This window comes from Syngnathus floridae, chromosome 1 (assembly GCF_059516105.1).
Source record: "Syngnathus floridae isolate MCC-2025c chromosome 1, RoL_Sflo_1.0, whole genome shotgun sequence".
Lineage (NCBI taxonomy): Eukaryota > Metazoa > Chordata > Actinopteri > Syngnathiformes > Syngnathidae > Syngnathus > Syngnathus floridae.
The window spans coordinates 681,858-708,046 of NC_142413.1; the positions used below are offsets into that span (position 1 = coordinate 681,858).

Here is a 26,189-nt window from a genome sequence, read left to right on the forward strand (position 1 = left end):
ACGCACAGAGAGACTCCGGCTCCTAGGCTTTTTTTTTTTTTTTTTGTGTGTGGAAGCGGTCGCCCTGCCGTTAGTGACGTGGACGTTCCAGGCCGGGTACAAGATGTTACACTTGTCTGTTGCTGTTATACAACACGGGCAGCCATGTGAACATGATTGATGGTTTCTTTTTTGGTGATATCATGCTTGCTACTCTTTTAGTTTATACACGCATATATATATATATATATATATATTTATATCTACATATATAAAAATGTGTATTATGTATATTAGTGTATATACATGTATATTTGTCCTTTCATTTGTGTACAGTAATCTTATTTTTTTCCCCCCACGTTTGAAATAAACGAACAAACGAAACGATTGTTTCAAAACACGAGCAAAAAAGGTGAAATGGATCAATACTGTTTTTTTTTCCCCTCTCCTTTCCTCAGTTGAAACACAAAACGGAAAGCAAACAAAAACACAACAATCTACAAAGCCGCCCGCATTTGGTGGCCAAAATGACGATGGAGTTCCTCGGCCAAATCAACCACCTGTTTCCCAGGCTTGCGCTCCGATTATGGGGCACTGTGGCTCAGCGTCGCAATATCGGACCTATTGGTCTACCCGCTGAGCCACAGATGCCGCCTCTGTAATCGGGTTCTATATAGACCGAATACAAACGATATCATTCAATCCATCAAATGTCATCCTATGTCATATATAGACCGAATGCAAACGATATCATTCAATCCATCAAATGTCATCCTATGTCATATATGTATTAAATCAGCTTGAAGTTGTAGAAATGAGGTAGAAAGGTACTATTGTTTTGTTTCAAATCCTAAATGCATGGACCGAGATGAATTTCAGAGTCAAATCAACTAGGTCACTTCAATAATAAAAACTTGGTCTGCTGATCGTGACGGGACGTGACGTTTCGGGCCTTTCTGCGGTCCGCCGGGTACATGATGCCACAAGCCAGTCTGTTCCTGTCACACAACAACATCATCATCATCATAATAGATCGCTTTTATACAGCGCTTTTGAGAAAACTCAAAGGCGCTTTAGATAGAAATTCATTCCATAATCGCGCGCGCGCGCGCGCACGCACGCATGCACGCACGCACGCACACACACACACACACACACACATACACACACACACACGATGGGTTCGGTGTCATGTGCAGAGTCGAAGAGGTGGGTCTCGGGAAGGTGTTTGGAGCGGTGCAGGGAGTCAGCGTTACGAATGGTGGGTCAGGGGGAGAGGGTTCCAGAGAGCGGGTGGGGGCAGCAATGGCAAAGGCTCTATCCCCCCCAATGGTGCTGGGGGTCAGCAGAGCGGAGTCGGCGGCTAGAGCGATGCAGGAGCTCTCAGACAGGTTGTGTAGGGCCTGCTCAGTGGCCTAGTGCTAGAGTGTCCGTCCGCCCTGAGACTGGAAGGTTGTGGGTTCAAAGCCAAAGACTATGACATGGGACCCACTGCCTCCCTGCTTGGCACTCAGCATTGTGGAATGGAATTGGGGGGTTAGATCACCAAACCGCTGCTCACTGCTCCCCTCTCCCCCCCAGGGGATGGATGGCTTCAACGCAGAGGACAAATTTCACCACACCCAGATGTGTGTGTGTGTGTGTGTGTGCGTGCATGCGTGTGTGTGTGTGTGAGATGACGATCATTGGGACTTTTGACTTTAAGACCAGTAAACTCATTCCAAAATGACATCGAAGTAACAGCAAGTCCACTCTTTTTTTCTTTGAAGAAGAAATAAACGATACAAATGTTTACATCCAATGAATTGTCCTTTCACACTTTTACTCCGTTTTATACAAGTGCTTCATACGTACAAAACACACAAACCTGATCACAGTGATTGTCCATTGTTTGAAAACATTCAGTCAACAAACAGTTTTGTGGCACTTCAAAACACGCGTGGCTCTTGCCTGTTAAAATACGTACGTAGATCAAACACATCTTCATTTAATAATAATCATACATTTTATTTGTGAGGCGCCTTTCAAGGCACTCGAGGACGCCGTACAACGATAAAATAGCAGACACAATCAAATATAAAACGAGTATAACAGCAAGGAAACGTCTGCAGCAGAATGAGGGCTTCAAGTATATGCTTGCTTAAAGAGGTGGGACGCAAACTGCAAAATGGAGTCAATGTTTCCAATGTCAGGGGGGAGAGAGAGTTCCAGAGACGAGGGGCAGAGCAGGTGAAGGCTCTGGCCCCCATAGTGGACAGACGGAATGGGGGGACAGTGAGGGTAATAGTAGATGCAGACCTTGGAGACCACCGGGTGGGAGGACGAGGAGGTCACTCAGGTAGGGAGGGCTGAGGTTATGGATGGCCTTAAATGTATCGAGGAGGATTTTATAGTCAATGCGGTGTCTTATGGGAAGCCAGTGACGTTGCAGCGGAACAGGAGTGATGTGATGATGGATGGAAATCTGTCAATCATTTAGGATAGCGTGGTAGGAGATACTTGTAACATGTGTCCAAGCCCACAGAGGCAAATGTGTCCTTCAATTCGCCAAATCAATGATTTCAAGTTGCATGTCGACAGGCACATCGGAAGCTCTGACTGGGAATGGTGAGCCAAAGAAAAACGGCATGTCTCCAGTTTGCTAAAGACCTGAAATGCAACCCTGAAATCTTGGCTTTCGACTCTTTCACGTCACGATTAGCGCTTGCTCGGAGACAGGGTTTGAAATGAGCACGGTCTGTCTCCGCTCGCTATCTGCGTCTCCCATAACGTGAGCTTGAGCGTGAGCGCTCGCACGCATGCTGTCGTCATCCTTTTTTTTTTTTTTTTTTTTTTGCCGTCCCTGCAACATTCTCTTCCGATCATTCAAGTGCTCTGTAATACACGCAAGGTCCTGCAGCCAAATTGGGCACGGTAATCCCCCTTTCCCCCACAAATTCTCCGATTTCCTCCCAGAATACGTCTTCGACGCTAATGCTACTTGGCTAGCTGGCGCTCACCGCAGCATCACTGACCTCTCGGCTCCGGGTGAAAACAGACATAGCAAGTGCAGATTTGGAAGAAAATGGAGTTGATCCTTTCTTTCTTTTCTTGTCAATTTTGGACTTCATGGGTCTCTGTATGTTGCCTTAGAACAGGGGTCTCAAACTCCAGTCCTGGGGCGGGGGGGCCGCATTCCTACGTTTCCCAATTTTCCCCCGTTAAACACACCTGATTCAAATGATCAGTTCATCCTCACGTTCTGCAGGAGCCTGATCACTGCATCAGGTGTGTTTAACGAGGGAAACTTGGAAAACATCTAGGAATGCGCCACGCCCCAGGACTGGATTTGGAGACCCCTGTTCTAAGGCAACATACAGAGACCCGTGCAGTCCAAAATTGACACCAAAAGAAAGAAAGGATCGACTCCATTTTCAAATCTTTTCCCAATCAGCCGTGTGTCACTGGAGTGTTCCTTCTCTGGGCCAGCCATTTTCCACCGAGTGTTTTTTTTGGAGACCAGCGAGGCAACAAAGACCATTCGCCACATTTACTTTCTTTCTTTTTCAATAATAATGCTATCCCTGGGCCGGACTCAACTCCCTGGCGGGCCGGTTCCTGTCATCAGACTGCTGTTACAGCTGCTGCTGTGGAAGTATCCGGCTCCTCAAGCAGGTGCTCCAAAATATTTCCAAAGAGCCCCTGAAGTCGTACGTAGGATACAATGTATGTATACGTTAGATTGCATCGGTTACCCAATTAGAAGAACCGTGACGCACATTTCATTTGCATTCGCCAACATACGCAAAATAGCGCGCTGCGAAGTTTCCAAAAATGCAATTCATCACAGCTTATAAAATGGCATGTCGATCAATGCAGATTAGGTTACTTAAGTAAGCATAGACCTATCCACTCTCTGTGTCAACTTGCTCTCTATGTTGCAAACACTAACTCGGTTGCAGTTCATTTCATGACGCCACTTCCATGAGTTGCTAATTAAGGAAAACCAATCCAAAAAAAACCAAAAAACCCAAAACAGTCCTCTTCTGCGGCTATTTCTAAAGCAACATATGAGCAAGAGGCGAATAAAAAGCCTCTCACGGTCCTCATAAAAACCTGCATCGGCTACCTTTGTCTTTTGCCCGTTTTTCCTCTTCTTCTTCGTTTTTTGGGGGGGAACTGGGCACCTGATGCCTTCTTTGGTCTTATATTTTGATCCATGACGAAAATGAAGACTCAACATCGTTACCTTTAGCAAACACCGTCCGGTCCGTCCAACAACCTTGATTTCACATTGATCACGTTACCTATGCGTGCATCGGGTAATCCGTCCATTTTTGGCGCTTTTTTTTTCTTCTATTTCCTTTTCTTTTCTTTTATGCTCGTGCGCCCCCACACGAATTGCACCCGAGGCGGTCGCCAAGAGCAAAATCCGGCCCTGAGATAAACGACACGGACGTTTCGAATACCGCTGCAACCTGGTGGCGTCATAGGTGCTCTGCGTCGCAGGGACGTGACTGCAGAGGACAAATTTCACCACACCCAGATGTGTGTGTGTGTGTGTGTGTGTGTGTGTGTGTGTGTGTGTGTGTGTGTGTGTGTGTGTGTGTGTGTGCGTGCGTGACGATGATCATTGGGACTTTAACTTTTGTTCCTCCCGTCCGCGAGGTGTCGCTGCGAACTGCTTCGGCGCGTCAACACAAGCCGACAAGCTGTGCGTTCGCTCCACACGTGAGCGCCAACGCCACAATGTTGTCTCGATTAAAAGCCAAAGTGGGCTCGGTTCTGCTGCCGGGAGACGAGTTCTGCTTGGACACGACAGCCAAGGCCGACACGATCTCGCTCGCGGGCCCTTCCAAGGCGGACAAGGTGGTTTGCGGGCCCGGGCTGCGGCGCAGTGGCGACCGGCTGTTGGCGTATAAAAGCGGACTCCTGCGACACAAAGAGCCAAACATGTTCTGGGTGGACGCCCAGCACAAGAGGGTGACAAACAATACACGACACGCGCAGCAAATGTCTTCCTCTTTGCTCTCTTACGCGTCCGAATTTGTCCAACGCCGTGGAGAGCGAAGCGCCTTGGCGACGTCATCAAGAGGCGACAACCGTTAGAGCACCTGCGTCAAACTCCAGTTATACCCGTATATTTTCATATGTGCATATGTATATGTATAGCCACCCGAAAAGTCAAGTATTACTTAACAGTTACATTCAAAAGTCTGCTTAACGACAGCAAGTTTGTGCAGGTCACGTCACCAATGGCCAATTTTTGAAAGGGGAAGAAATCCTTGTGAAGATGCCGAGAGCTGAGTGTGCGTGTTTGCGTTCCCTCAGTACGTTCCAGCCAAAGGAGAGACGGTCATCGGCATCGTGACGGCCAAGTCGGGCGACGTGTTCAAGGTGGACGTCGGCGGAAGTGAGCAGGCGTCTTTGTCCTACTTGGCCTTCGAAGGCGCCACCAAGAGGAACCGACCTAATGTCCAGGTGCGTCTGTGCCATGAGAGTCAGAAGCCGCTGACTGGACACCTGTGTGACACGCAACCATGACCTCGCCGTCCGCCCCGCTCTGCCTCTTTTAGGTGGGCGACCTGTTGTTTGCGCAACTGATAGTCGCCAACAAGGACATGGAGGCAGAGCTTGTTTGCGTGGACAGTGCAGGACGGGCCAATGGGATGGGAGTGTTTGGAGCAGGAGGTTTCCTCTTCAGGGTCTCGCTGGCTCTTGCCAGACGGTATGCACGCACCGTAGCCACAGGCCAGAGTGATTGAAATTTCCAATAGTTCGTTTCAATCACCAGGTCTCGAGCAGTGTTTGTCAACCGCCGTGCCGTGCCGTGCCGTGCCGTGGGAAATTAGCCAATTTCTCCTGATTGGTCTCGAAAGTAGTTTTTGAAAACAAATTCATTCTTATCTGCAGATAATATGCCTTTGTCGAGCGTCTGTGCTGCTGTAGTGACTGGCAGCGTAATCATGTAATGATTCCTTACCACTAGATGGCAGCAGGGAGTGAATCGCGTTGTACGTTAAAAGACAAGAGACACTTTGATAAGAACGACTATATTGTTCATATAGGTGGCTACGTCTTAACAGACTTTTTCCACTGAAAAGGTGTGCCGTGAATGAAAAAAGGTTGACAAACACTGGTCTCGAGGACCTATAGAGCGACCTCAATAGTCCCTAAGATGAAAACCCCTTTGCGCTGAGCCTCTTTTTCCCCCCCGTCTCAGGTTGTTGGCCCCCCGCAGTGATTTGCGGGCAGAGCTGGAGCAGCTGTTCCCGTGCGAGATGGTGGTGGGGATGAACGGTCGTCTGTGGGTCAAGTCTTCGAGTGTCCACCGGACGCTGGTCTTAGCCAACCTGCTGGAGAGTTGCGAGAACATGACGCCTGCCCAGAGGCGCCAGATCTTTAGCAGACTGGCCCAGGGGGCACTCTAGAGGTGGGGATTCAAATGGAGGCGCCCACCCAACACACAGTGAACCGATTGACTTTTTCTAGGGACGAGGTGTGTGTGTGTGTGTGTACTGATTTATATCAGTACAAATGTGGCCATTTTTTTTTTTTTCTGCACACAAGCTATTTTAATGTCACGATTGAATTTCTGCTTGGTCATGGGACTGATTTAACTGCATCGTACAATTTCATATTGTCACTCTTTCAAGTCATGAACAAAGTCGTGTTTTGATAAATAATGGATGGATAGAAATCCTCATGCGGACACTTTTGTCTGGATTACACGGTGAACAAAAATGAACGCACGGCAAATGGAGACTGAGTTTTGTGATGTCACCATTTACAAAGAAACATTGTCAGGTACAAGACAAGTGTTCATTTTCTTCTTCAATAAACATTTATTTTCAAACGGCTACCAAAAATATATTTGTGTTTCCTCTAAAGTAGTTTTGTGCATCCGCAAAGCATTGCGGGTAGCACAGCACCTACCTTAAACCACAAGCAAGCAGACGGACGGCATAGGGCAGTGGTTCTTAACCTTTTCCCTTGTTGGCACCCCATTCAATTCACCAAGCAGTTCTCGCACCCCTAACCCGAACTAATGCTGATCATAATAAGTGGTTTACTTTACAGCTAGGAAGTAAGGCTTAATTAGCATGATCCCTAATGCCAGTTAACACAATGACTTCTTGATTTGCGGAATTTGTCACTTTTTTCGGTTACCCCACCATTATCCCCGAAAAATGGTAAATTTCCCCCGGGTTATCCTCGCTCGCTCGCTCGCTCGCACCCCCGGTTAAGAACCACTGGCATAGGGCAATGCAACTAACATACCAGCAGTGCGGTGGCCAATCGAACGCACGTTTACATTGGCCCACGTGCTGCGCGCAAGACGACTTGTCTCGCACATGACGGGAGGGACGGTGTGCGCTCGCTCACATGATGTGTTTCTGAATGCCCGGCGTGAACTCCTTGGCATTTGGGTTCAGGATGCTCTGAACACGCACGCACGCAAAAAAAAAAAAAAAAGTCAGATATTTGTCAATTGTGCTGAACCACTGCCGCCTCACCGTCACACGGTCTGCCCTCTGACCGCCAGCGTCCGACAGGTCTCTGGCTGGGATGAACAACTCTGCCTCCTCTTCCTCGTCCAACATCTCCTGGAAGCAGTACTCTATGAAGTCCTCCTCCCACAGCTCCTCCACCACCTGCGTGACATCAGCAGCCACAACCAATCAGGCACACGACTGCCGGCGCCGCGTCACGCGGGTCGGCCGAGCAGCCTGGATGGACCGCCGAGCAACCTGCCTCACCTGCCTGTTGAACTCCTCTTCGTGCTCCATCCACATGTACTCGGCAAAGGGGTCAGATTCCGGCGGGCCGCTTTGGTTGTTGCTGGCAATGGCCTGACTTAGCCTCGGGTCTTTCATGGCGCCACTCCTAAGACGGGCACAGGGGACATCAATTCTGAATTGATTTTGCTGCCGTAAATATTGAATAAACAGGGAATATTGTCCCCGTTTCTTTCTTTTTGTTCCCAATCGAGCTTCGTCGTATTTACGTCATTATTTATTAGGATCTCGTCATCCGTATAGGTGGGGTACATGAGCGCTACATATTCCAAAATCGCTCTTACGCACTTTGTTCCTTTCGAAAAATTTGAAATGATTTTGTATTGTATTTCAATGTCTATACTACTTTATTTGTACACATAGGTTGTCATTTCAAAGATGCGGTGTAAACCACATTAGCGCTACATATTCCAAAATCGTTCTTGCGCAGTTTATCCCTTTAGAAACATTTGAAATAATGTTGTCTGGTATTTCTAATCTCTTTCCCACTTTATTTGTAAACGTATGTTGTAACTTAGCAAATGTGCTATCTAAACAAAGGTGCCTTGCCTTGGGAAATGAGTACAAGTGCCGCTATCTGTTAATAATTACCGGCGAGAAGAGTTTAAAAAAAAATTGCCTTAAAAAAAACAACAACACATCAATAGAATGAGCTCAAAGTGTTGCCTGAGGACACCAACGAAGTATTTGCCATCGATGACTTGCCAGAGCACGACGGACGGCTAATGTTAGCGCATCACGCAAACGTTGTGACGTTCCCGCGACGATAACGATGACAGTGGGATCAAATGTACTTTGTTAGTCCAGATTACGAATTGGTCGGCGTGTATTTACCGCAAAAACTCGATCAGTGTTTTATGTCTTTTGTCTCCGAGAAAAGGAGGCCGGCTGGTCTATTGTGCATCAGCAAAAGCGGCCCGGGCAGGCCATACGTCACGTCACGTGACGCCACGTGACGTCACGGTGTCACCTCCGCTTATGTCGCGAGATAGCGAAGATGAAAAACAAAAACAAGCGTACCTGAATTGTAAACAGCCGGCGAGTTGAGGCAATCACGACGGAGTCCAAATGGCCTATCGATGTCAGTTCGAACCACAAGAAGTTCGGGGACCGGCACACAGACGTGCAAAATACAAATGATACGGAAAATAGCTTTACTTGTACAAGGGAGGAGCAGAATCTGTTTTTTTTTTTTTTACATTTCTGAGCGAAAAGAATCATGGAACGCCATATGTTAGCTTGGTCAAACTTCTCTTTTCTTTTGTTTCTCTCTTTTCGTGATTAGGGTAGTACTGCAGTCATCTATATGTAGATTGCGTGTCTGGCTGCCAGGGAAACCTTGGTTGTAATCGGGACGGCACAAGATAAGCAGAATTGCCTTCACCCGCTTCCCTTTACGACAAGTCATGTCAAACAAAATGTAAAATGACGTTGTCATGAGGATGTTGTACTTGCCGAGATAAACCAAATAAAAATAATACAAGAACGAAAAGAGCTCCTTCAGTTGCGGCATCGGTCGCGACATGCGCGCAATGCGGACGTGACGTAGGACTTAGTGCTACGGCCGTCGCTGAATTGGCGTTAACATTTTGGTCGTTCTTCGAATTAATATCGAAGCATAACTCGGACCCCGTCATGACTGCGTGACCTCCGCCGCTGTTTACATTTTGGGTAAATTTGCTTCGTTGTGTTGTGCTGTGTTGTGTTGTGTTTTGAGCGGAAGGACTGGAGCCTTCCAAGCTTATTTATGCTACATTAGCTAGCATCCGAAATCTTGCTAAACACAGAATCAGACAGTAGATAACATCGTCGTATAATGTTTCTCATTAATACCCGAATCAAGCAGTTTAAGTTACCGGGTAAATCCTAGCGTCACAGACAGACAGACAGACGTAACAAACCTACAATGAATTTCGAACGGAAAATTCCAACAGAACATTTTCTTCAAGTATAATAATGTACAAATGTCAGGTATTATAAAGATAGTAAAAGAAGGGGGAAATGAGGACTCATCAGTGTAAATTAGTACAGTTGCCACGCAGAGAGAAAGAAAAGTTGTTCACATACCTTGTCGTGAGCAAATATCAGGTGGTGAAGTTAGGAGCCTGATTGGGGGCTCAGAGTCATAGATCACATAGGGACCCAGTCAAAAGAGGCGTGTGGAAGAACAACAACTCTTTTCCAAAAAGAGCGATGCCGTTGCTCACCTCAAAAACTTTGAAGGGGCTTTGTCAACGACAAAGATATTGGGAGATATTGGAGTCCTACAACTTGTGCACTTGATCTTTGGAGAACTTGCCAAGCTGTGATGAAAACTAGGACAGAGAGAAGAACAATGAATGACAACAATGAAATAAATCGATTCTTTTGTTGGTTCGTTTGCTGCCGCTGTGTCAGTTTGCAGAAGACATGTGGCACGTGCACTGGAAAGCCCAATTTTTTGTCTGCCTGCCTGCCTGCCTGTCTGTCTGTCTGTCTGCCTGTCTGTCTGTCTAACACCGAACCGAAATCCGGCGAAACTTTCCTGTTTGAGCTCAATCTCTTTCAGCCTCGAAACAGTAAGTCTTAACCCCCATTGTTGTCAAGTATATGCATTTTCAGGAACCAGTGTTGTCATGGAAAAGCACCGTTTCCACTTTAGGCCAAAGGAATCCGTTGTGAGCAGCGTTTTTGTTGTCCGGATAATGGACTCGTTGCGGTTCGGCACTCACGTTCATCTTATGCTTTAGCCGTGCCATCCTTACATGGAAAAACATCAGCCTTTGTTTTTTTTTTTTTTTAAAAAAACAAAAAAAGAAAACAGACCCCGACGACTGTTCTCAAACTTCTCCCAACGTTCCTGACGCATTGCCACGGAAATATACGATGTGTCTAATCGTCTTTGAGCTTCCAGACGGGTCCTCCTCGCTCGGACCCCGCTTCACTGATCCTGTCCTGTGTTTATGGTCTTCCCCGGCATTTGTGTGCAGCGCCCCGCCCGCTATGTCTCACCACCAGTACCGGCGAAGGCCTATGCCTGACACTGACTTCCGACCCAGTCCGGGTCCCGACGGCCTCTCTGAGCGCCACCGCCGCTCCTCGCCGGATCGTCGCGGCTACTACGGGTCCGAGTCTGGAAGTTCGACATCAGCGCCCGCCTTGCCGCTCAGCTCGATGGACAGCGCCCTCAGCGTCCTGAGCAGCTGCGGTCTGGAGCCCGCCGACCTTGCGCTCCTCGCCGAGATCCCCGAGGACAAACTCACTGTGGAGTCACTGCCGCACATTGTCCGTCAGATCAAATCCAACAGAGAAGCACCCGATCCTCCCCCTGTCTCCTCCTTTGACCTTCCCAGCTTGCCTGTCGAGCGCTGGCATCAGTATAGCGGTCGGGTGGTGGAGTACCCCCTGGACCACATCAAGCCGACAGGCCTTCCTGCGGAGCCGCTTCGCGAGTGGCGAGATTGCTGGCAGAATCCGAGAAGCGAGCCGACGCCCTCCCAGCCCCAAAGGCCGGCCAGGAGCGAGCCTCCGTCGCAGTCTCCCAGATACTTTGCGGAAGCCGGGCCTGGCAAAGCAGCAGCAGCAGCAGCGACCATTCCCTCCCTCTTCTCCCTGGCCCACCGGCCTAGCCCAGCTGACAGGTCTGTGGCGCCTCCGGACGAGAGGCGGTGGGAAACCGGGTCGGAACGAGGTCACCCTGACGCCTCTGCCAGCCAGCCTCCCAGTGCTGCGGCACCGTCCAAACAGGAAGTGCAGGATTTCTACAGCGTGGAGCCTCAGACGTACCCCACGTCGTGTTCTCTGTGTAATGCCTGTGTAATCTCATTGGAGGTAAGTAGCCCGAGAGTCTGACCCCGGATGGCCTCGTTGGGAATGCTGGCAAAACGAAGGAGCGATCTTCAATGGGTCAAGGAGAAGGCACGGAAAACATCTGACGGGGGCTTTTCCGTTTCAGGACTGGAGGAAACACATCAACAGCAGTCGGCATGCTGACGGTCAACTCGGCCTGCTGCACCGGTGAGTTTCTTCTCAAAAGTATACTCGTGACTTTGCTCCCGTTCCTGCCGCTGTCCTGGTGGTGGTTGTTGCTTTAACGCGTCCGTCTGTCTGTCCGTCCGTCCGTCCGTCCGTCCTCCTCAGCTTTCCCACATGGGATTGCCGCAAGGAGACGCCCAATAGGTTAGTGCAGCCAGCTTGCCAAAAAGACAACAGACGCAGCTAACTCCAAAGTGTTAACGTGAGCTTTGTCATTGAAGAGCTGAGCGACAGTCCCAGGTGGGGCTGGGGGCGAGGCGGAGGAAAGACCCAGAGACTTTCTGGGCCACCAATGACGGCAGCAGTAAGTGGGCAAGCCTTTAGCGCTTGTTTTCAAACAAATCGGACTTGTCTTTCAACAAATCGGACTTGTCTTTCAACGTGTACATTTGGTGTTCCTTCTGTACACCAGGGTGGCAAGCTGGAAAGAGCCCAGAGAAGAAGGTAAGCCCGTCACATTGATGAGCGAGCGGTCGCTTCCGTTTCCGATTGCTCGCAAAAGTAGCGTGGCACGTGTCAACTTTGAGACTATTCCAAACGATGTCGTCGGCAGCCCGTTGCGGAATCCAAATCGGCCGAGCAGGCTCGGGAGTCGGTGGCGATCCACAAGCGGCGTCCTCCGTATGTGGACGAGCAGCGGGTAGACTTCAGCATCTCCAACGTCTTCAACATTGTGAAGGTGCGTGTCAAAGGGCAACCTGCCGAGTGCTGGTCCCCCTTGAGACGTTGCCTTGTTTTGGTGCAGAGCTCCTGCGTGGTCAGCTTCACGCCGCCTCCGCAATCAAACGAGGACTGGTCGGACCTCCTCAGAGTTGTCAGACGCTTCGGCCCGATCGTGTACACGCTCTTCGGGCGGTCCAAGGTGAGTGTGCGCGTTTGCGGCAAAGCGCCACGTAAAGTCCCTGGCCGCTTTTTGCCCACATCTCAAATGAATCCTACCAGGCATGCGTGGAAATGAAAAATCTGGAAGACGCTGAAAAGTTGGTCAATTATTATTCCTCCAAACATCTGAGGATCAAAGACAACGTCCTCCGGGTCACATTTGCCGTAGAAACCTCCAGTCTCAGGTAAGTGTGACCCGACAGGCGGGCGCTTGCTCCTCATTGGCCCAGCTTCACCAAGTTGCCTTCCGCCCGCTTCCAGAACAAGCGCCTTCGCTCAACGCTACCAGGACGAATCAACTGAGAGGAGCAGAGATGAAGGCCGCACACTAGATGAGTCCAAGAAGAGCAGGGCGGACCACACGGCCAGGTCCAGAAAGGCCAGGGAGACAGACAGGAAGGCCAGGTCCAGGTCCAAGTCCAAGTCACGAGACAGAAAGGCCAGGTCAACTTCCCGTGAAAGGAAGACGGGCTCAAAGGACCGCTCCAAGTCCAGAGACAGGAAGATCAGGTCCAGATCCAGAGACAGGAAGGCAAGGTCCAAGTCCAGCAGTTCAAGTGCCAAAATGCCAGAAGCACAGAAGCCCGAGATGAGCGGTAAAAAAAAACAACAACAACAACAACAAGAGAAGAATCCTCACGGGTCCATTCATCCCGAACAAGTTATCGGTCCCGCTTAACCACCGTTTGTCCTCGTCCACAGCATCCAGTGGCGCCTCGGCGTCACTAAAACTCTCCGAAGCCGACGCCGTTGACCGAGTCCTGAGCAACATGGACGCCGAGTAGGTTAGGGTGATTTATGTCCACCGTGTCGCCGGTTAACGCCTTTCCTTCCACGTCACATTCTAGCTCCGTGGAAGATGACAGCGACATCGAGGGAATGGCGGTCGTCGGCGAGGACCTGGAGGACGACCGTTTGGAAACGGCGGACGAAGGTGAGGAAGAAGACCGGCCTGATCTTTCATCAGTTGAATTGAGGAGCGTGTGTTGCGCAATCAATCGTGCGCGTTTTCTTCCTGAGAACCAAAGTCGGTGCCTTGCCTTGCCTCTCCTGTGTGATTTTAGGCCACCAAAAGGGGGAGGATTGCAAGGCCCACGGCGCCAACAAAACGGAGAACACGTCGGATGAGGTCGGGACGTCGCTTACCTTTTACGCCGCTCGAGGTCCACGTTTCCAAGTTGTCCCCCCCCCCCCTCTGCAGGAAGTGGACTTGGAGGATTACATCATGCTGGATGAAGTTGGACAGGAGCAGAGCAGTAAAGTTGTCGAGCCGTCCCGTGACTGCGCCGCAGGGGAAGGCGGCCACGGCCCGGTACGGAGCGCCCGCCGGCCAGCTTCCTGCCGGTGATCCGGCCGGCCCAGCGTCTCACCGGCTTGTCGTTCTCCTCCAGCAGGTGTCTCGGGTCGTGTACTTCAAAGACCTTCCGCTGTCCTACTGCAACGCCGCCGACTTTGTCAAGCTGGCCAAAGGCCTCGGGAGGCCCGTGTGCTACTATCTTCTGCGTGGCCTACGAAAGGTACCCCAAACCGATCCGGTTTGGCGTCACCGCTGATGCCTGTTGGTTCAAAAAAACAAAACCCCAAAAAAACCCGTTGCCAGTCAGACGTGGGAATGTACAATGAATTTAAAAAGTCCGAGGCGATGGATTTACCCGATGACTCGACGGGGGGAAGAGTCAGAGGGCTGTTGGGGCTCTCGATGCCAGAGCCAGAGCCTATGACGTGCAGTCTTCCTTTGAACGCTTGGATGCAAACTGCAGCTGCCAAAACAGAGCGTAAGTGAGCAAAGGTGCGATTGACGGAGCCTAAGCTCACGTCTCCTGTGTGGCTGCTTGGGTCTTGCCGAGACGAGTTAAGAAATCATTCCAAATCCAGTTAAAGGCATAAATAAGATGGGGCCAAAGAGAAAGTCAGTTTTTAACTATTTTACTCTCGGGTCATAAAGTTTCAACATGACCCAAAAAGGTTTTTGACAATGCAAACTTTACCGTAAACTAGGGTTTCAAACTAGGGTCAGGGTTTCAAACTAGCATTAGGGTTTCAAAACGAGTGTTGAGGTTTCAAACTCAGATTTCAATCTAGCGTTAGGGGTTCAAACCGGGTTTAGGCTTTTGGTTTCAAACTCAGATTTCAATCTAGCGTTAGGGGTTCAAACCAGGTTTAGGCTTTTGGTTTCAAACTAGGGTGTAAAGCTAGGTAGGTTAGTCCAACCCTAGTTTGAATCCCTATCCCGAGTTTGAAACCCTGACCCTAGTCTTTACCCCTAGATGCATGAGTGAGGTTGTTTTATATTTGAAATACCGTCATCATAAACGTTTGCCATCTTTTCCTATTCCAGGTTTTCCTCAAAAAACATGTTTTTGCACGCAATGGATGTTTACAATGTTAACATTTTTCTTCGACTGTTCTCGGTCATTGTCTTTCTCAAAGAAATTCAAAATATTTCAAACGTGAAATTGCTGTTAGTTGTATTAAGTTCATTTTGTTTTCACTTTTCAATGACTTCACTGGTTCTTTTATCTCAAACAAAGTATTTTAGGTTGCATTACCTGACATGTTTGGGCTTGTACTTCCACCTATGGAAGAATGTAGGGTACCATCACTTGTGCATCGAAAACATTTGAATGAATTGAAATCTGAAAGCTTTGTCATTGGCTGTACAAGTGACCTTGCAAACTTGTCTTTCAGGGTTTCCTCGAGCTGTCGTGCAGCTCAGAGGCCATCAGAGTGGTCAATGAACTCAACGTTTACTTCGAGGACACTCCAACCGTCGTCCTGATCTCCAACAAGTATCGCCGCCTCAGAAATGGGTCAGCGCCTGGGTCGTCTCGCCTCCTTCCGGTCAAAAGCGAGCGAGCGAGCGAGCGAGCGGTGGTGCTAACCTTTGCGCTCGCTTGCAGCACGGCGGTACACTGGGACCAGCGAGAGACAGGTGAGCGGACGGGAGCGAGCGACCGACGTGATAAAAGCAAGAGCCGGGACAAAGAAGGAAGAAGGGCTTCGTCCGCATCAGACCAGGAGAAAGAAAAACCAGCTCGGGAGAAAGATTTCACCAGAAAGACCCCAGATAAGGAATCCACATCCAGCAGCTCTTCAGACATTTTGTCCTCGTCCAAGTGTGGGAATTCTAAGGACGTCCAATCACCATCCGGAAAGACTGAGATCAAGGCAGAGTCTGAGAAGACTGAAGAAAGTCAGCCAGAGGGCATAGTGCCAGAAACTCCTGAAGATAAACCCAACACGAGCGATGCCCGAACAAGCGACAACAAGACGACAAAGAACATAGCAGACAGTAAGAAAACATTTGGGAATAAACCAGACATTGAGAACACTCACAATGTTCAAACAAAAGTCACAAAGACTCCACAGAATAAATCAGGAAGCGAGAACCAATCAGACAGTGAGAAGACGCTTGAGAATAAACCAGAAACCTCTTCAGAAGGTGGGAACGCTCGTTTAAAAGTCATCTGACCGCTTGTTTACTTCTTTTTAAAAATGTGATTTCGTCTTTTCAGTGCCTTGCTTCTCCTGTGTGATTTTAGGTCACCAAAAGGGGGAGGATTGCAAGGCCCACGGCGCCAACAAAACCGAGGATACGTCGGATGAGGTCGGGACGTCGCTTACCTTTTACGCCGCTCGAGGTCCACGTTTCCAAGTTGTCCCCCCCCCCCCCTCTGCAGGAAGTGGACTTGGAGGATTACATCATGCTGGATGAAGTTGGACAGGAGCAGAGCAGTAAAGTTGTCGAGCCGTCCCGTGACTGCGCCGCAGGGGAAGGCGGCCACGGCGCGGTACGGAGCGCCCGCCGGCCAGCTTCCTGCCGGTGGTCCGGCCGGCCCAGCGTCTCACCGGCTTGTCGTTCTCCTCCAGCAGGTGTCTCGGGTCGTGTACTTCAAAGACCTTCCGCTGTCCTACTGCAACGCCGCCGACTTTGTCAAGCTGGCCAAAGGCCTCGGCAGGCCCGTGTGCTACTATCTTCTGCGTGGCCTACGAAAGGTACCCCAAACCGATCCGGTTTGGCGTCACCGCTGATGTGCTGTTGGTTTGCTGGAGTAGTTCCTCTAAGGCAGGCGTGTCCCTGAGGGGCCGGCGTCCGGCATGTTTCACATCGTTCCCTCTGCTAGCATCCCCGATTTAAATCCTCAGCTCACCAGCAAGCTTTAAAGAAGCCTCATGATGATCCTGATCATGTCAATGCGGTGTGTTGGAGAAAGGAGACATTTAAAACATGGAGGAAAGCAGCACTTGAGGGGACTTGAAATCATTATTTTGCCAATTTAAAGCTGAAGTTGAGTAGTGACGCCACTAAAAATGTTTTGCATGTAGCCACACTTGACTCGTGCACGCACACCAAGGCAGCTTATTCATGGTGCAGTAGTTCCAAAGAGGGAACGTCGCCAGTCGTCTACGCTTTAAATGCCACGGGTAATGGAATATGTTACTCTCAGGTCAAGGTCATAAAGTTTTAACACGTGACGAAAAGGCATCAACACTACAAACTTGACCTTAAATAAAAAAAAAAAAATTGAATGAATTGAAATCTGAAAGCTTTGTCATTGGGTGTACAAGTGACCTTGCAAACTTGTCTTTCAGGGTTTCCTCGAACTGTCGTGCAGCTCAGAGGCCATCAGAGTGGTCAATGAACTCAACGTTTACTTCGAGGACACTCCAACCGTCGTCCTGATCTCCAACAAGTATCGCCGCCTCAGAAATGGGTCAGCGCCTGGGTCGTCTCGCCTCCTTCCGGTCAAAAGCGAGCGAGCGAGCGAGCGAGCGGTGGTGCTAACCTTTGCGCTCGCTTGCAGCACGGCGGTACACTGGGACCAGCGAGAGACAGGTGAGCGGACGGGAGCGAGCGACCGACGTGATAAAAGCAAGAGCCGGGACAAAGAAGGAAGAAGGGCTTCGTCCGCATCAGACCAGGAGAAAGAAAAACCAGCTCGGGAGAAAGATTTCACCAGAAAGACCCCAGATAAGGAATCCACATCCAGCAGCTCTTCAGACATTTTGTCCTCGTCCAAGTGTGGGAATTCTAAGGACGTCCAATCACCATCCGGAAAGACTCAGACCAAGGCAGAGTCTGAGAAGACTGAAGAAAGTCAGCCAGAGGGCATGGTGCCAGAAACTCCTGAAGATAAACCCAACACGAGCGATGCCCGAACAAGCGACGGCAAGACGACAAAGAACATAGCAGACGGTAAGAAAACATTTGAGGATAAACCAGACAGTGAGAACACTCACAATGTTCAAACAAAGGTTGTTGAGGATAAACCCAAAAAAGGCAAGTCCAGCAGTGCCCAATCAAACGACAGCGAGACGACAAAGAACATATTAGAAGGTAAGAAAACATTTGAGAATAAACTAGACAGCAAGAACACTCACAATGTCCAAACAATAGTCACAAAGACTCCACAGAACAGATCAGAAGGTGAAAACATCCACAATGTCAAGTCCAAAGAGAACAAATGGGACAGTGAGAAGAATCAAGCAGAGAATGCTTCAGAAGGTGGGAACACTCACAATGGACAACCAAAAGATGGGAAGGCTCTACAGAATTTGGAAGGTGGGAAGAGATTGAGGAACCAGCCAGACAATGAGATGACTCTGGAAACATTATCAGAAGAGGGAAAGATTACAGAGGTGGGAACAGAAAGCAAGAAGACTCTGGAGATTGTACAGATTGAATCAGAAGGTGGAAATGGGCCAAAGACCAGGAAACGAACAATAGAGAAGAGCGAGTCGGAAAAAATCAAGAGAAGGTGCGTTTCCACAACGACTTGTGAAGAAGGCCAGGTGGAGTCTGGAAAGGCGGTTGGGACCACGCAAAAGAAATGTGGAGAGAATCCAGAGAGGGGAAGCGTCTCTTCAAAGGGGTCAGATCAAGCGTCCGGCAAAGATCCCAAAGTAACCAACTCCCCGCAGGAAGACCCAAGTGGTGAAGAGGACTTGGGCGGGACAGTTAAGAGAAGAGCGTCTCCCGATGACACTTCTGCGGCTGGAAAGATCCGAAAGGAAGAGCAGAGTAGTGAAACGTCTGATGAGAATCAGAAGAATCAGGTGTGACTTCTGTTCACGTTTTCTTTTCTTTTTTTGCCGTGTGTGCCATGGATACATTTTGATGAGTGCCGTGTTTTCAGGAAGCTGACGGAAATTCAGGTGCCCCCACCGCACCCCTCCACCCAATCGGTAAGTAGTCACCTCCTTCGGACTTGCAAGCTTCTCCATGACCTCGTTGCGTTGCGTTCTCCATGCTCGCAGGAATCCAGTTTGTGCGTCCTGTCGTTGGCTACTTCTGCAACTTGTGTCAGCTGATCTACGCTGACGAGGATGAAGCCAAGGTGCAGCACTGCAGTAGTCGTCAGCACCACTTCAACTATTGGGTGAGTGAGTATAAAAAAAAAACAAAAACAAAACAGAAGGTCGAAGGTCATTTGGAGAACTTCTTTTTTTTGGTTCCCAACGTTGTAAACAGACTTACACAAGCAGCCTTTTCATTTCAGGAGAAGATGAAAATGGCAACCTGAGGCAATGCTGTTCTACACGTGGTCAACTTTTCGTTTGTCACATTTTTACTTTACAATAAAGTTACATGACTTGAAGTGTGTAAAACATTTATTTTGTAAAACATGCTAACACACTGGAAATTGACTGCGCGAGCGTGCCAACCTCACATGACAACAAGCTAACAGAAAACGTCTATCTTTCAAGGTCAGTGTCTAAAGAAAAAAACTAAATGAGTGTGGTTGGTGCGAAATGGAAGTCACGCGCTGGGCTTCTTGGCTCGCTTCTTCTCCGTTTTGCTTCGTTCCTTCTCCAGGTGTTTCTGTAGGCACAAACGTCCTCACTCTCGTTGACATTTTGGCCGTTGTGGTGCGGCGGGGCGGGGCGGCGCGGGGCGGGGCGGGGCGGGACCTCACCTGCAACTTGTCATAATGCATCTGGCTGCTGCAGTGCGTCTTCTTGGCCACGTCCTCGTTGGAGTAAAAAAGGAGACAGACGCGGCAGTAGTAACCCATCTTGATGTGTTCCACACCTGCACAAAGCACAGCAGACAGAAGCTTTGTTAGCGGCGAATCAATACCGACAAGACACTGCCGCCGCCGCCGCCGCCCGCTTACCGATAGCTGTGTCGGGGTCATACGGTGGCAGCGGCAAAGCCGCCGCGCGTTTACTTTCAACGAGCGGGGGGGGGGCAGCCTTGTTCGGATCGGCTAACGGCTCCTCCGTCGGCTGCATCAAACAAAGCAAATGATTGGGCGGATGGATAGAAGAAAGTGGTGCAGCATGTTAACAAAACTCACTTCCTGGCACAAGGGAACATCGGGAATCTTCTCTGGGATGGCCACTTCCATCTTCACAGGTGAGCTTAGTGCAGCTTCTTCCTCCTGAGGTTCCATTTGCTCGTCTTCTCGTGGTTTCTTCTGTTCCTCTTCAAGCTCCGCCTCGGGTTTGTCGGCCTCAGGTTTGTCCGTTGCCGCCGCCGCCGCCGCCTCCTCCGCCGCCGCCGCCTCCTCCTCCTGCTCCGCCTCCTCCTCCTCCTTTAGCGTTATTTCCTCTTGGGACTTTGACTGCTCTTGTTCCTCCTGAGGTTTGAGGTCTTTTGGCGTCTCTTCGTCGTGGTCCTTGGATTTCTTCATTTCTTCTTTGCGTTCCTCTTTCTCCTTTATTTTCTTGGCTGGAGGCTCTCCAGAGGATTTGGAGGATGAGCCGCTTATCGCCCTCTTGGTGGTGCTGGGACAGCTATGGCTACACATACACCTCATATTACTTTCACTTTGAAAGAAGAAACAGGAGCTAGGCGCCCGTCGGACTGGACAGATATTTTCCCGCGGTCCGAGAGGACGCCCGAGCCGTCGGAGCTCACCCGTATTTGAGCTGCGTGTACTTCCTGCTGACGTAGACGAGGAGACGTCTACCGTTCAACTTTGGCTGGTTGGTTTTGTACGCTTCGGCCATTTCATCTGCCGCCTCTGCCTTCTCCATCTCCAGGAAACACTGCAGACAAAGACTTTGGTTCCAACAGAGGGACCACTGTCCACCATCTGGGTGAGTTTCATACCTCTCTCTTGATGGGATTCAGGAAATACTTTTTGACTTTGCCAAAGGGCTCGGCCAATTTGAGGACATCCTCATCCTCGTACTTGCCGTTGGGCAGCTGACCCACGTACACCACCCTGCCTTTGCCGGCCTGCAACCGCAGCAAGTCGGGGTCGTTAGCTGAACGCCGTTAGCTGAATGCCGTTAGCGGAACACTGGCCGGCCAGCCGGCCGGCCGCATGACGAGCGGGTCATCCTCACCTGGATGGTCGGGTAGGTCAAAGAGTGGTTGACCCTGACCGGGCGTCCGCATACCGATGCCATGACGTTGCCGTTGTAGAACTTGACCATGGCCCGAGCTTCTTCTTCGGTGGAAAACTGTAGGAACGCCTGACGAGATACGGAGCGTGCGTTAGTCAAAGCGTCATCGGCGACCGTCGGCCGGCGGACTCGCTCTACCTCGGGCCTCCAGTCCAGAACCAGATGCTTTACCACTTTCCCGAAGGGTGTAGCCAGTCCCAGCAACTCGTCCAGGAATTTGTAGCCTCGCCTGAAGCCCTGGATGTTGACCACCCGCAGCCCCTGACAGGAGGGAAAACGTCACTTCCTGTCTTCAAAAGCCGTCATTTGGAGGCTTCACAGTTATGGATGCGAGTAGCGCCGGCCGACACCTACCCCCTTCCTGGACGGGTCTGCAGAGAAGAAGAAGAAAGACTGAGCATCGTCGTCACGTGATCATCGCGCCGACGCCAACCTTCGCGCGCGGCGGCGGCGGCGGCGGCGGCTTACCAATGTCGTCAGACTCGTCTTCATCCGCCGCCTCTTTCTCGTCCTCGTCGGGGAGCTCGTCCAGTGTCACAAAGTCCTCCATGTTCTCCAGGAAGTCCTCATCCTGACCACACAAAGACCGCCATCAGAGATTGGACTGAAATTTTGCTGGCCATTTCTCCCCATGTCAATAAATGCTCCATTAGAAAAATGATTTGCCTTAACCCAGGCCAGCCGGCCGAGTGCTCCAAAAAAGTTTCAATCGTGAGGGGAAAGTCCTTATGTTTGGAAAAGTGACTTTTGTACTATGTTACCACACACAAAGTGAAATACATTGGTTTTAATCGGAATGATTATGACGGAGAATTAGAAAACTGTGAGCAACAAAAAAGGACGTTAAAGACTGAAACGTCGGTGTGTTTGGGTAATATGTCCGACCTTTCCCTGGCTATCCCAACGTTTGGTGACAAAATTACCTCCCCCGTTGCCTGCTCGAGGTGACTTTCCGCTTCGGTCAGCCACTCCTTGGACTCGTCCCCCAACTGGGCAGCGCCGCCCGCATCTGCAGGCGTCTCACCCGTGACATCATCGCCCTTCAAGTCAGCGTCCGTGGCGACGCTCTCCGCATGGTCGTCGGGAGCCTGTGAAGATGTCTCCTTGAGAAGAATACGCCACGACATAATTGTCATACTCGAGGCCCAGATACGGCCCGCCACATCATTTGATGTGACAAATGTCATTACTAAAATTACAAATTGTCTTGACTTTACCCCAAAAAAAAAAAAATTCAACACCGCCATCAATTATTATCACCGTTGGGCTTTTTCAAAAATGTGAACAATTTTTGCTAGTCTGATTTCAAAAGCAGTTATTCATCAGTTTTGTTGTGTAGCCGTCGTGAGCCCCATTTTGGCTGCCGCCTGCGACCGCGTCACCTTATTGTGAACGCCGAGGTCTCCTCCCTCAGGCTCCTTCTCCTCTTCCTCCTCCTCGCTGACTTTTTCCTCCTCGTCAGCACCCGCGGCACTCCGACGCTCCTCGCCTTCATCTTCAGCCTCACCCTCCCGCACTCCGGCCGCCACCTCGTCGTCCGCCTCGCCCTCTGAAGCCGATTTGTTCTCGTCGTCTCGGCTACTGGAAGGCGAGCGGGGTGGAGATGACCTCCTCTTGTTGTCGGCCTTCCAGTTGCTTCCTGATTCCTTCTGTCTGCGGTTGATGCTGTTGACAAACAAGGCTGTGAAGGCGCGGTTCCGCCGACGTGGCGTTCGTTCGTTCGTTCGTTGGCTGGCAGCGCAGACTCACTTGAGGGTCTTGTACTTGGTGCAGATGTTGAGGCGGACGGCTCGCCCTTTGATTGTGAGCGGATTGACCGTATAGTACTTGACCATCATCTCGGCGTCCTCGGGTCGTCCCAACTGGATGAAGCCCTGGTGACGGCAGCGCCGGCCGGTAGTGTGAGCGGGAGGAAATAAGTAGACAAGTAGGAGGTTGAGCCTTTTCTTCATCTCCAGATGACTATCGAGGTGAATGTCATTTGTTTGTAAGCAGGGCAGCGTGTCACCTGGTCCGTCAAGAAGAGATGTTTCTCCACCACGCCAAAGCGAGCGGCCACCGTCAGCAGCTCCTTCTTCTTGTCTTCTTCTCTGGGGAGGTTGGAGAAGAAGACCACCTGGCTGCCGCGATGCGGGGCGTCCCAGGGCGCTCGGTCCGACGAGCGATCTTCCTTCTGCCCGGGGTCGCGGCGACAGATATGCGCGTCAGGACGGAGGCGGGCGGGTGAGCGGGCGCGTTGCCGCGGCGACGTCACCTGGATGACTACCAGCCTCCTGGACAGATAGAAGGTGATGGGCTTCCCGTAGAGCATAGCGGAATTTTGCTGGTAGTAGTTGACCATGGCCATCGCCTCCTCATGCGTCTCCAACTCCAGGAACGCCTGCCAACGCCGACACTCAGACACGCGACACACCGCGGGCGCTCTTTGAAGGAGAAAAAAAAAAAAAAAAATCATACCTTGGTCTTGAGGACCAAGTGCTCCTGGAGACGACCGAAAGGTTCGGCGAAAGAAAACAACGTTTTGTTGCTGAGTGGCTTCCTGTCGTATTTCACCACCACCACCCTGCTCCTCAGCTGCGGGGAAAACCAAACGGTATATTAAAATAACAGAGGACAAACAACGTGCACCAAAAAGTCAAATCGAGAAATATAAACACCGACCACGTCTGGTTCCGAGCGGTTCTGCCGCGACATGCCGAGACCCAGAGACGGTCCCGATCCTTACACGGGCAAAAAAGAAAAAAAAGAATGTGGAGCGCTAGCCATCACGTGACGGAAAGGAGGCGGGTCTCACCCCAACTGGACGGCATCCTGGCCGCCGGGCCGGGCCCCGAGGGTGCGGGTCCCAGCAGACCGGCCGACAGGTTGGTGGACTCCATGATGGGGCTAAAATGCGGAGCACATGAACATGGCGCAGCGGCATCAAAACAGGGATGATTTTTTTTTCTAGCCTCACAACAATCTTAACTTTATAGCACAAACAGATTAGAGGAAAGCTCATAAACGCCAGACATGAATTGTTTTGTTCCTGAATGGACTTTCAAGCGTTTGTTTGGACAATTCCACAAAGACGGCGGCGGCGGCGGCCACTCGCTCCGGCTCGGTTACCTTCTGCTCGGAGCCCCACTGAGATCCCACTCGGGGTACCTGCGATGTCACGACAAAAAGAAGGCGGTCATCATCCAAAGCACGCCAACGCGGAGTGTTTGCTTCTGACTTACATGTTGAGGAGCACACGCCTGTTCTCAGCATGTCGGAGTCCGTTGGTGTGTTGGGTCCACTCCTACACGCATACACAAAAATGAGCCCCCGCACCCACACACACACTGAGGTTGCTATGGCAACTGACCCGCACCACACTGTTCCCAGTCGTGTGCAATGTGTCGTATGTGTGTCCAAAGTGAACTTTTATCATTAATGTGTGCAAGATGAAAAAGGAGAGCATTCTTGACGGGAAGAAGACCCAACGGAGGAAGGGCGACAGAGCGGTCGCTTCCCGTGTGACTAAAAAGACGGCAGCGGGAAGGAGGAGTGGCTGGCTACTCACCATGTTGGAATGCACGTCAAAATCACAAAGAGAGCACACGTGTGGGAATCGGGGAGGCGGTGCTCCCAAAAAGTCTTGGACTTTTCCCAGTGACGGGGAGCCCTTCCTGCGCTGCGGGAAGGCGCTCTGGGAGAGCGACGCCCCCTGCGCACCGCTGAAGGAATCGCGGTGCAAAAGTTCAGCGTACGACGTCTCTCTGTTTCCGCCGCCGCCGCCGCCGAAATTCAAGCCGGTTCCGTGGCTGACAGAAGCAAAGCCAAAGTCGGAAGAGCCCGAACCGTGAGCGAAAGAGGAGGCGGCGGCGGCGCCACCGCGCATCCTGCCCCCGTCATCCCAGCCGGAGGAGGAAGGCCCCCGGGCCGCCTTGCGATTTTTGAGCTGCAGGAGGATCTGCGGGAGCGTTTCCACACTGATGTCCTTTTCAGGGATCTGGGCCAGAACATCCAGATCGGAGGGTGAGAGCCCCAAGCTGGCGAAAAGCTTCATGGTGCCACCAAGAGGGCCACCGCCGCAGGGCATGAGAGAGCCGCTGTCCTGGCTGTCCGAACCGCTGCCGCCCATCTGGCGTACTGGCCGCTGCTCGCTCATGCTGAAGCCTAAGGACTCGGCGGCAGCCAGGTGGCCCCGCCCCGGTGCGAAGCCTTTGGAAGCTCCGTCCATCGCAGGTCAAAGACGGCGAGAACAAGTTCAAGAGGTCTCCGACGCAAAGTCAAGTCTGGAGGCAAAGAGGCATGTGGAGTCCTGAAAGAGAGTGAAGGACAAGCAGACATTGTGGTCTTCGCTCGTGACCACCGAGACCAGCAATCACTCACAGCCGACCCCGGCCTGACCGCTGCTACGCAAGCATGCGGACGAGCAGGAGGAGGTGGAGGAGGAGGACAACCGGAATACAAACATCCTCTGCAGACACAAAGCAGGAAGCTCGAAGTAGAAAAGAAGATTCACGTGGTCAGAGAACCGCTTCGTAAAAGCAAGAATATCGTCAACAATCGACAGAGATAAAAAAATAAATAAAAAATAAATAAAGATTGGTCCAACTGCGATGAATCCACTTCAAGGCGACTTGCAGTCGACCGACCGACATGTTACAACATGGAAGCAGCCGTGCTAACACGTTCTTGTGCTAACAATTAGCAGACATGCTAGCAGGTCAGATGTGTTGATATGAAGTCGAACGCAGGAGGTAGATAGATCGCAGAGAATCGCAGCGAGTAGGCTACGCACTGGAAATTTCTTCACGGCAAGTGCGAACAAGTATTCGCTTCCGAGTTCAATTGCACGAGTGTTTCAAGTTAAATAAAGAAATGGAAAAATTGGAGCTTCGCCCGAGCTAACGTAAGCATTAGCCCGTCGGGAAAACCGTCTGTGCGCCATGAATATTTCCAAAACATAAATGCAGCTAAATGACGACTAACAAGCGGCCAAAGTATAAAATAAATGTTAAGGTTAATGTTAAATCTTCCTACCCGTCCGAGTGTCGTCTGCTTGGTAAAAGCTGCGAATCGTGCCCGAGCAACCGCGCAACTCTCGCGATATGCCGTCGTCAGCAACGCAGTGACGTCACTAGGCTTGCTGCTTTCCTTCGCGCTCAAGCTGAGAAGTAATGCTTTTGTTCTTTTTTGGGGGGGGGG

The 26,189-nt window shown here is 50.7% G+C and overlaps 4 protein-coding genes and 1 long non-coding RNA gene across 12 annotated transcripts; 2 read left to right on the top strand and 3 right to left on the bottom strand.

The window, feature by feature from the left end:
* Positions 1–34: 34 nt before the first annotated feature.
* On the bottom strand, positions 35–5,746 carry LOC148403131 (uncharacterized). The gene is made up of 3 exons (XR_015862418.1): positions 4,088–5,746; positions 1,847–1,929; positions 35–977 (listed from the first exon to the last, which is right to left on the bottom strand). It is a non-coding gene; the product is annotated as an uncharacterized LOC148403131 (long non-coding RNA).
* On the top strand, positions 4,622–6,827 carry exosc3 (exosome component 3). Its single transcript, XM_088395380.1, has 4 exons — positions 4,622–4,941; positions 5,290–5,439; positions 5,535–5,686; positions 6,182–6,827. The coding sequence occupies exons 1-4, from the start codon at positions 4,708–4,710 to the stop codon at positions 6,387–6,389; spliced, it is 744 nt and encodes a 247-aa protein (XP_088251506.1). The 5' UTR covers positions 4,622–4,707; the 3' UTR covers positions 6,390–6,827.
* On the bottom strand, positions 6,780–8,725 carry LOC148403133 (polyadenylate-binding protein-interacting protein 2-like). Of its 3 annotated transcripts, none has more exons than XM_088395440.1 (4): positions 8,592–8,725; positions 7,719–7,845; positions 7,476–7,613; positions 6,780–7,400 (listed from the first exon to the last, which is right to left on the bottom strand). In XM_088395440.1, the coding sequence occupies exons 2-4, from the start codon at positions 7,833–7,835 to the stop codon at positions 7,341–7,343; spliced, it is 315 nt and encodes a 104-aa protein (XP_088251566.1). In that variant the 5' UTR covers positions 7,836–7,845; positions 8,592–8,725; the 3' UTR covers positions 6,780–7,340. The 3 variants fall into 3 exon arrangements, with proteins under 3 accessions (XP_088251566.1, XP_088251575.1, XP_088251586.1); XM_088395449.1 differs by having other exon boundaries at positions 8,463–8,611; XM_088395460.1 differs by lacking the exon at positions 8,592–8,725 and adding an exon at positions 8,307–8,330.
* A 546-nt stretch (positions 8,726–9,271) lies between these two features.
* Positions 9,272–19,252, top strand: LOC148403134 (uncharacterized). 4 transcript variants are annotated; one of them, XM_088395063.1, is made up of 25 exons: positions 9,272–9,428; positions 10,727–11,567; positions 11,692–11,753; positions 11,877–11,915; positions 11,993–12,075; positions 12,184–12,215; positions 12,325–12,450; positions 12,517–12,633; positions 12,714–12,838; positions 12,915–13,249; positions 13,356–13,434; positions 13,502–13,587; positions 13,718–13,782; positions 13,855–13,965; positions 14,045–14,170; positions 15,342–15,463; positions 15,554–16,095; positions 16,169–16,260; positions 16,334–16,444; positions 16,524–16,649; positions 17,247–17,368; positions 17,459–18,710; positions 18,791–18,839; positions 18,912–19,033; positions 19,154–19,252. In XM_088395063.1, exons 2-25 carry the CDS (start codon positions 10,740–10,742, stop codon positions 19,175–19,177), a joined length of 4,776 nt encoding a protein of 1,591 aa, XP_088251189.1. In that variant the 5' UTR covers positions 9,272–9,428; positions 10,727–10,739; the 3' UTR covers positions 19,178–19,252. The 4 variants fall into 4 exon arrangements, with proteins under 4 accessions (XP_088251189.1, XP_088251198.1, XP_088251213.1 ...); XM_088395072.1 differs by having other exon boundaries at positions 16,527–16,649; XM_088395087.1 differs by having other exon boundaries at positions 16,196–16,260.
* Positions 19,248–26,182, bottom strand: matr3l1.2 (matrin 3-like 1.2). Of its 3 annotated transcripts, XM_088395174.1 has the most exons (23): positions 26,025–26,066; positions 25,371–25,458; positions 24,559–25,299; positions 24,233–24,294; positions 24,120–24,158; positions 23,806–23,897; positions 23,673–23,731; positions 23,469–23,585; positions 23,266–23,391; positions 23,020–23,184; positions 22,761–22,885; positions 22,394–22,676; positions 21,935–22,114; positions 21,480–21,582; positions 21,366–21,382; positions 21,150–21,272; positions 20,952–21,080; positions 20,713–20,841; positions 20,518–20,648; positions 19,955–20,399; positions 19,772–19,883; positions 19,571–19,686; positions 19,248–19,476 (listed from the first exon to the last, which is right to left on the bottom strand). In XM_088395174.1, exons 3-23 carry the CDS (start codon positions 25,216–25,218, stop codon positions 19,414–19,416), a joined length of 3,276 nt encoding a protein of 1,091 aa, XP_088251300.1. In that variant the 5' UTR covers positions 25,219–25,299; positions 25,371–25,458; positions 26,025–26,066; the 3' UTR covers positions 19,248–19,413. The 3 variants fall into 3 exon arrangements, with proteins under 3 accessions (XP_088251300.1, XP_088251291.1, XP_088251308.1); XM_088395165.1 differs by lacking the exon at positions 25,371–25,458 and having other exon boundaries at positions 26,025–26,182; XM_088395182.1 differs by having other exon boundaries at positions 21,935–22,099; positions 24,559–26,089.
* Positions 26,183–26,189: the final 7 nt, after the last annotated feature.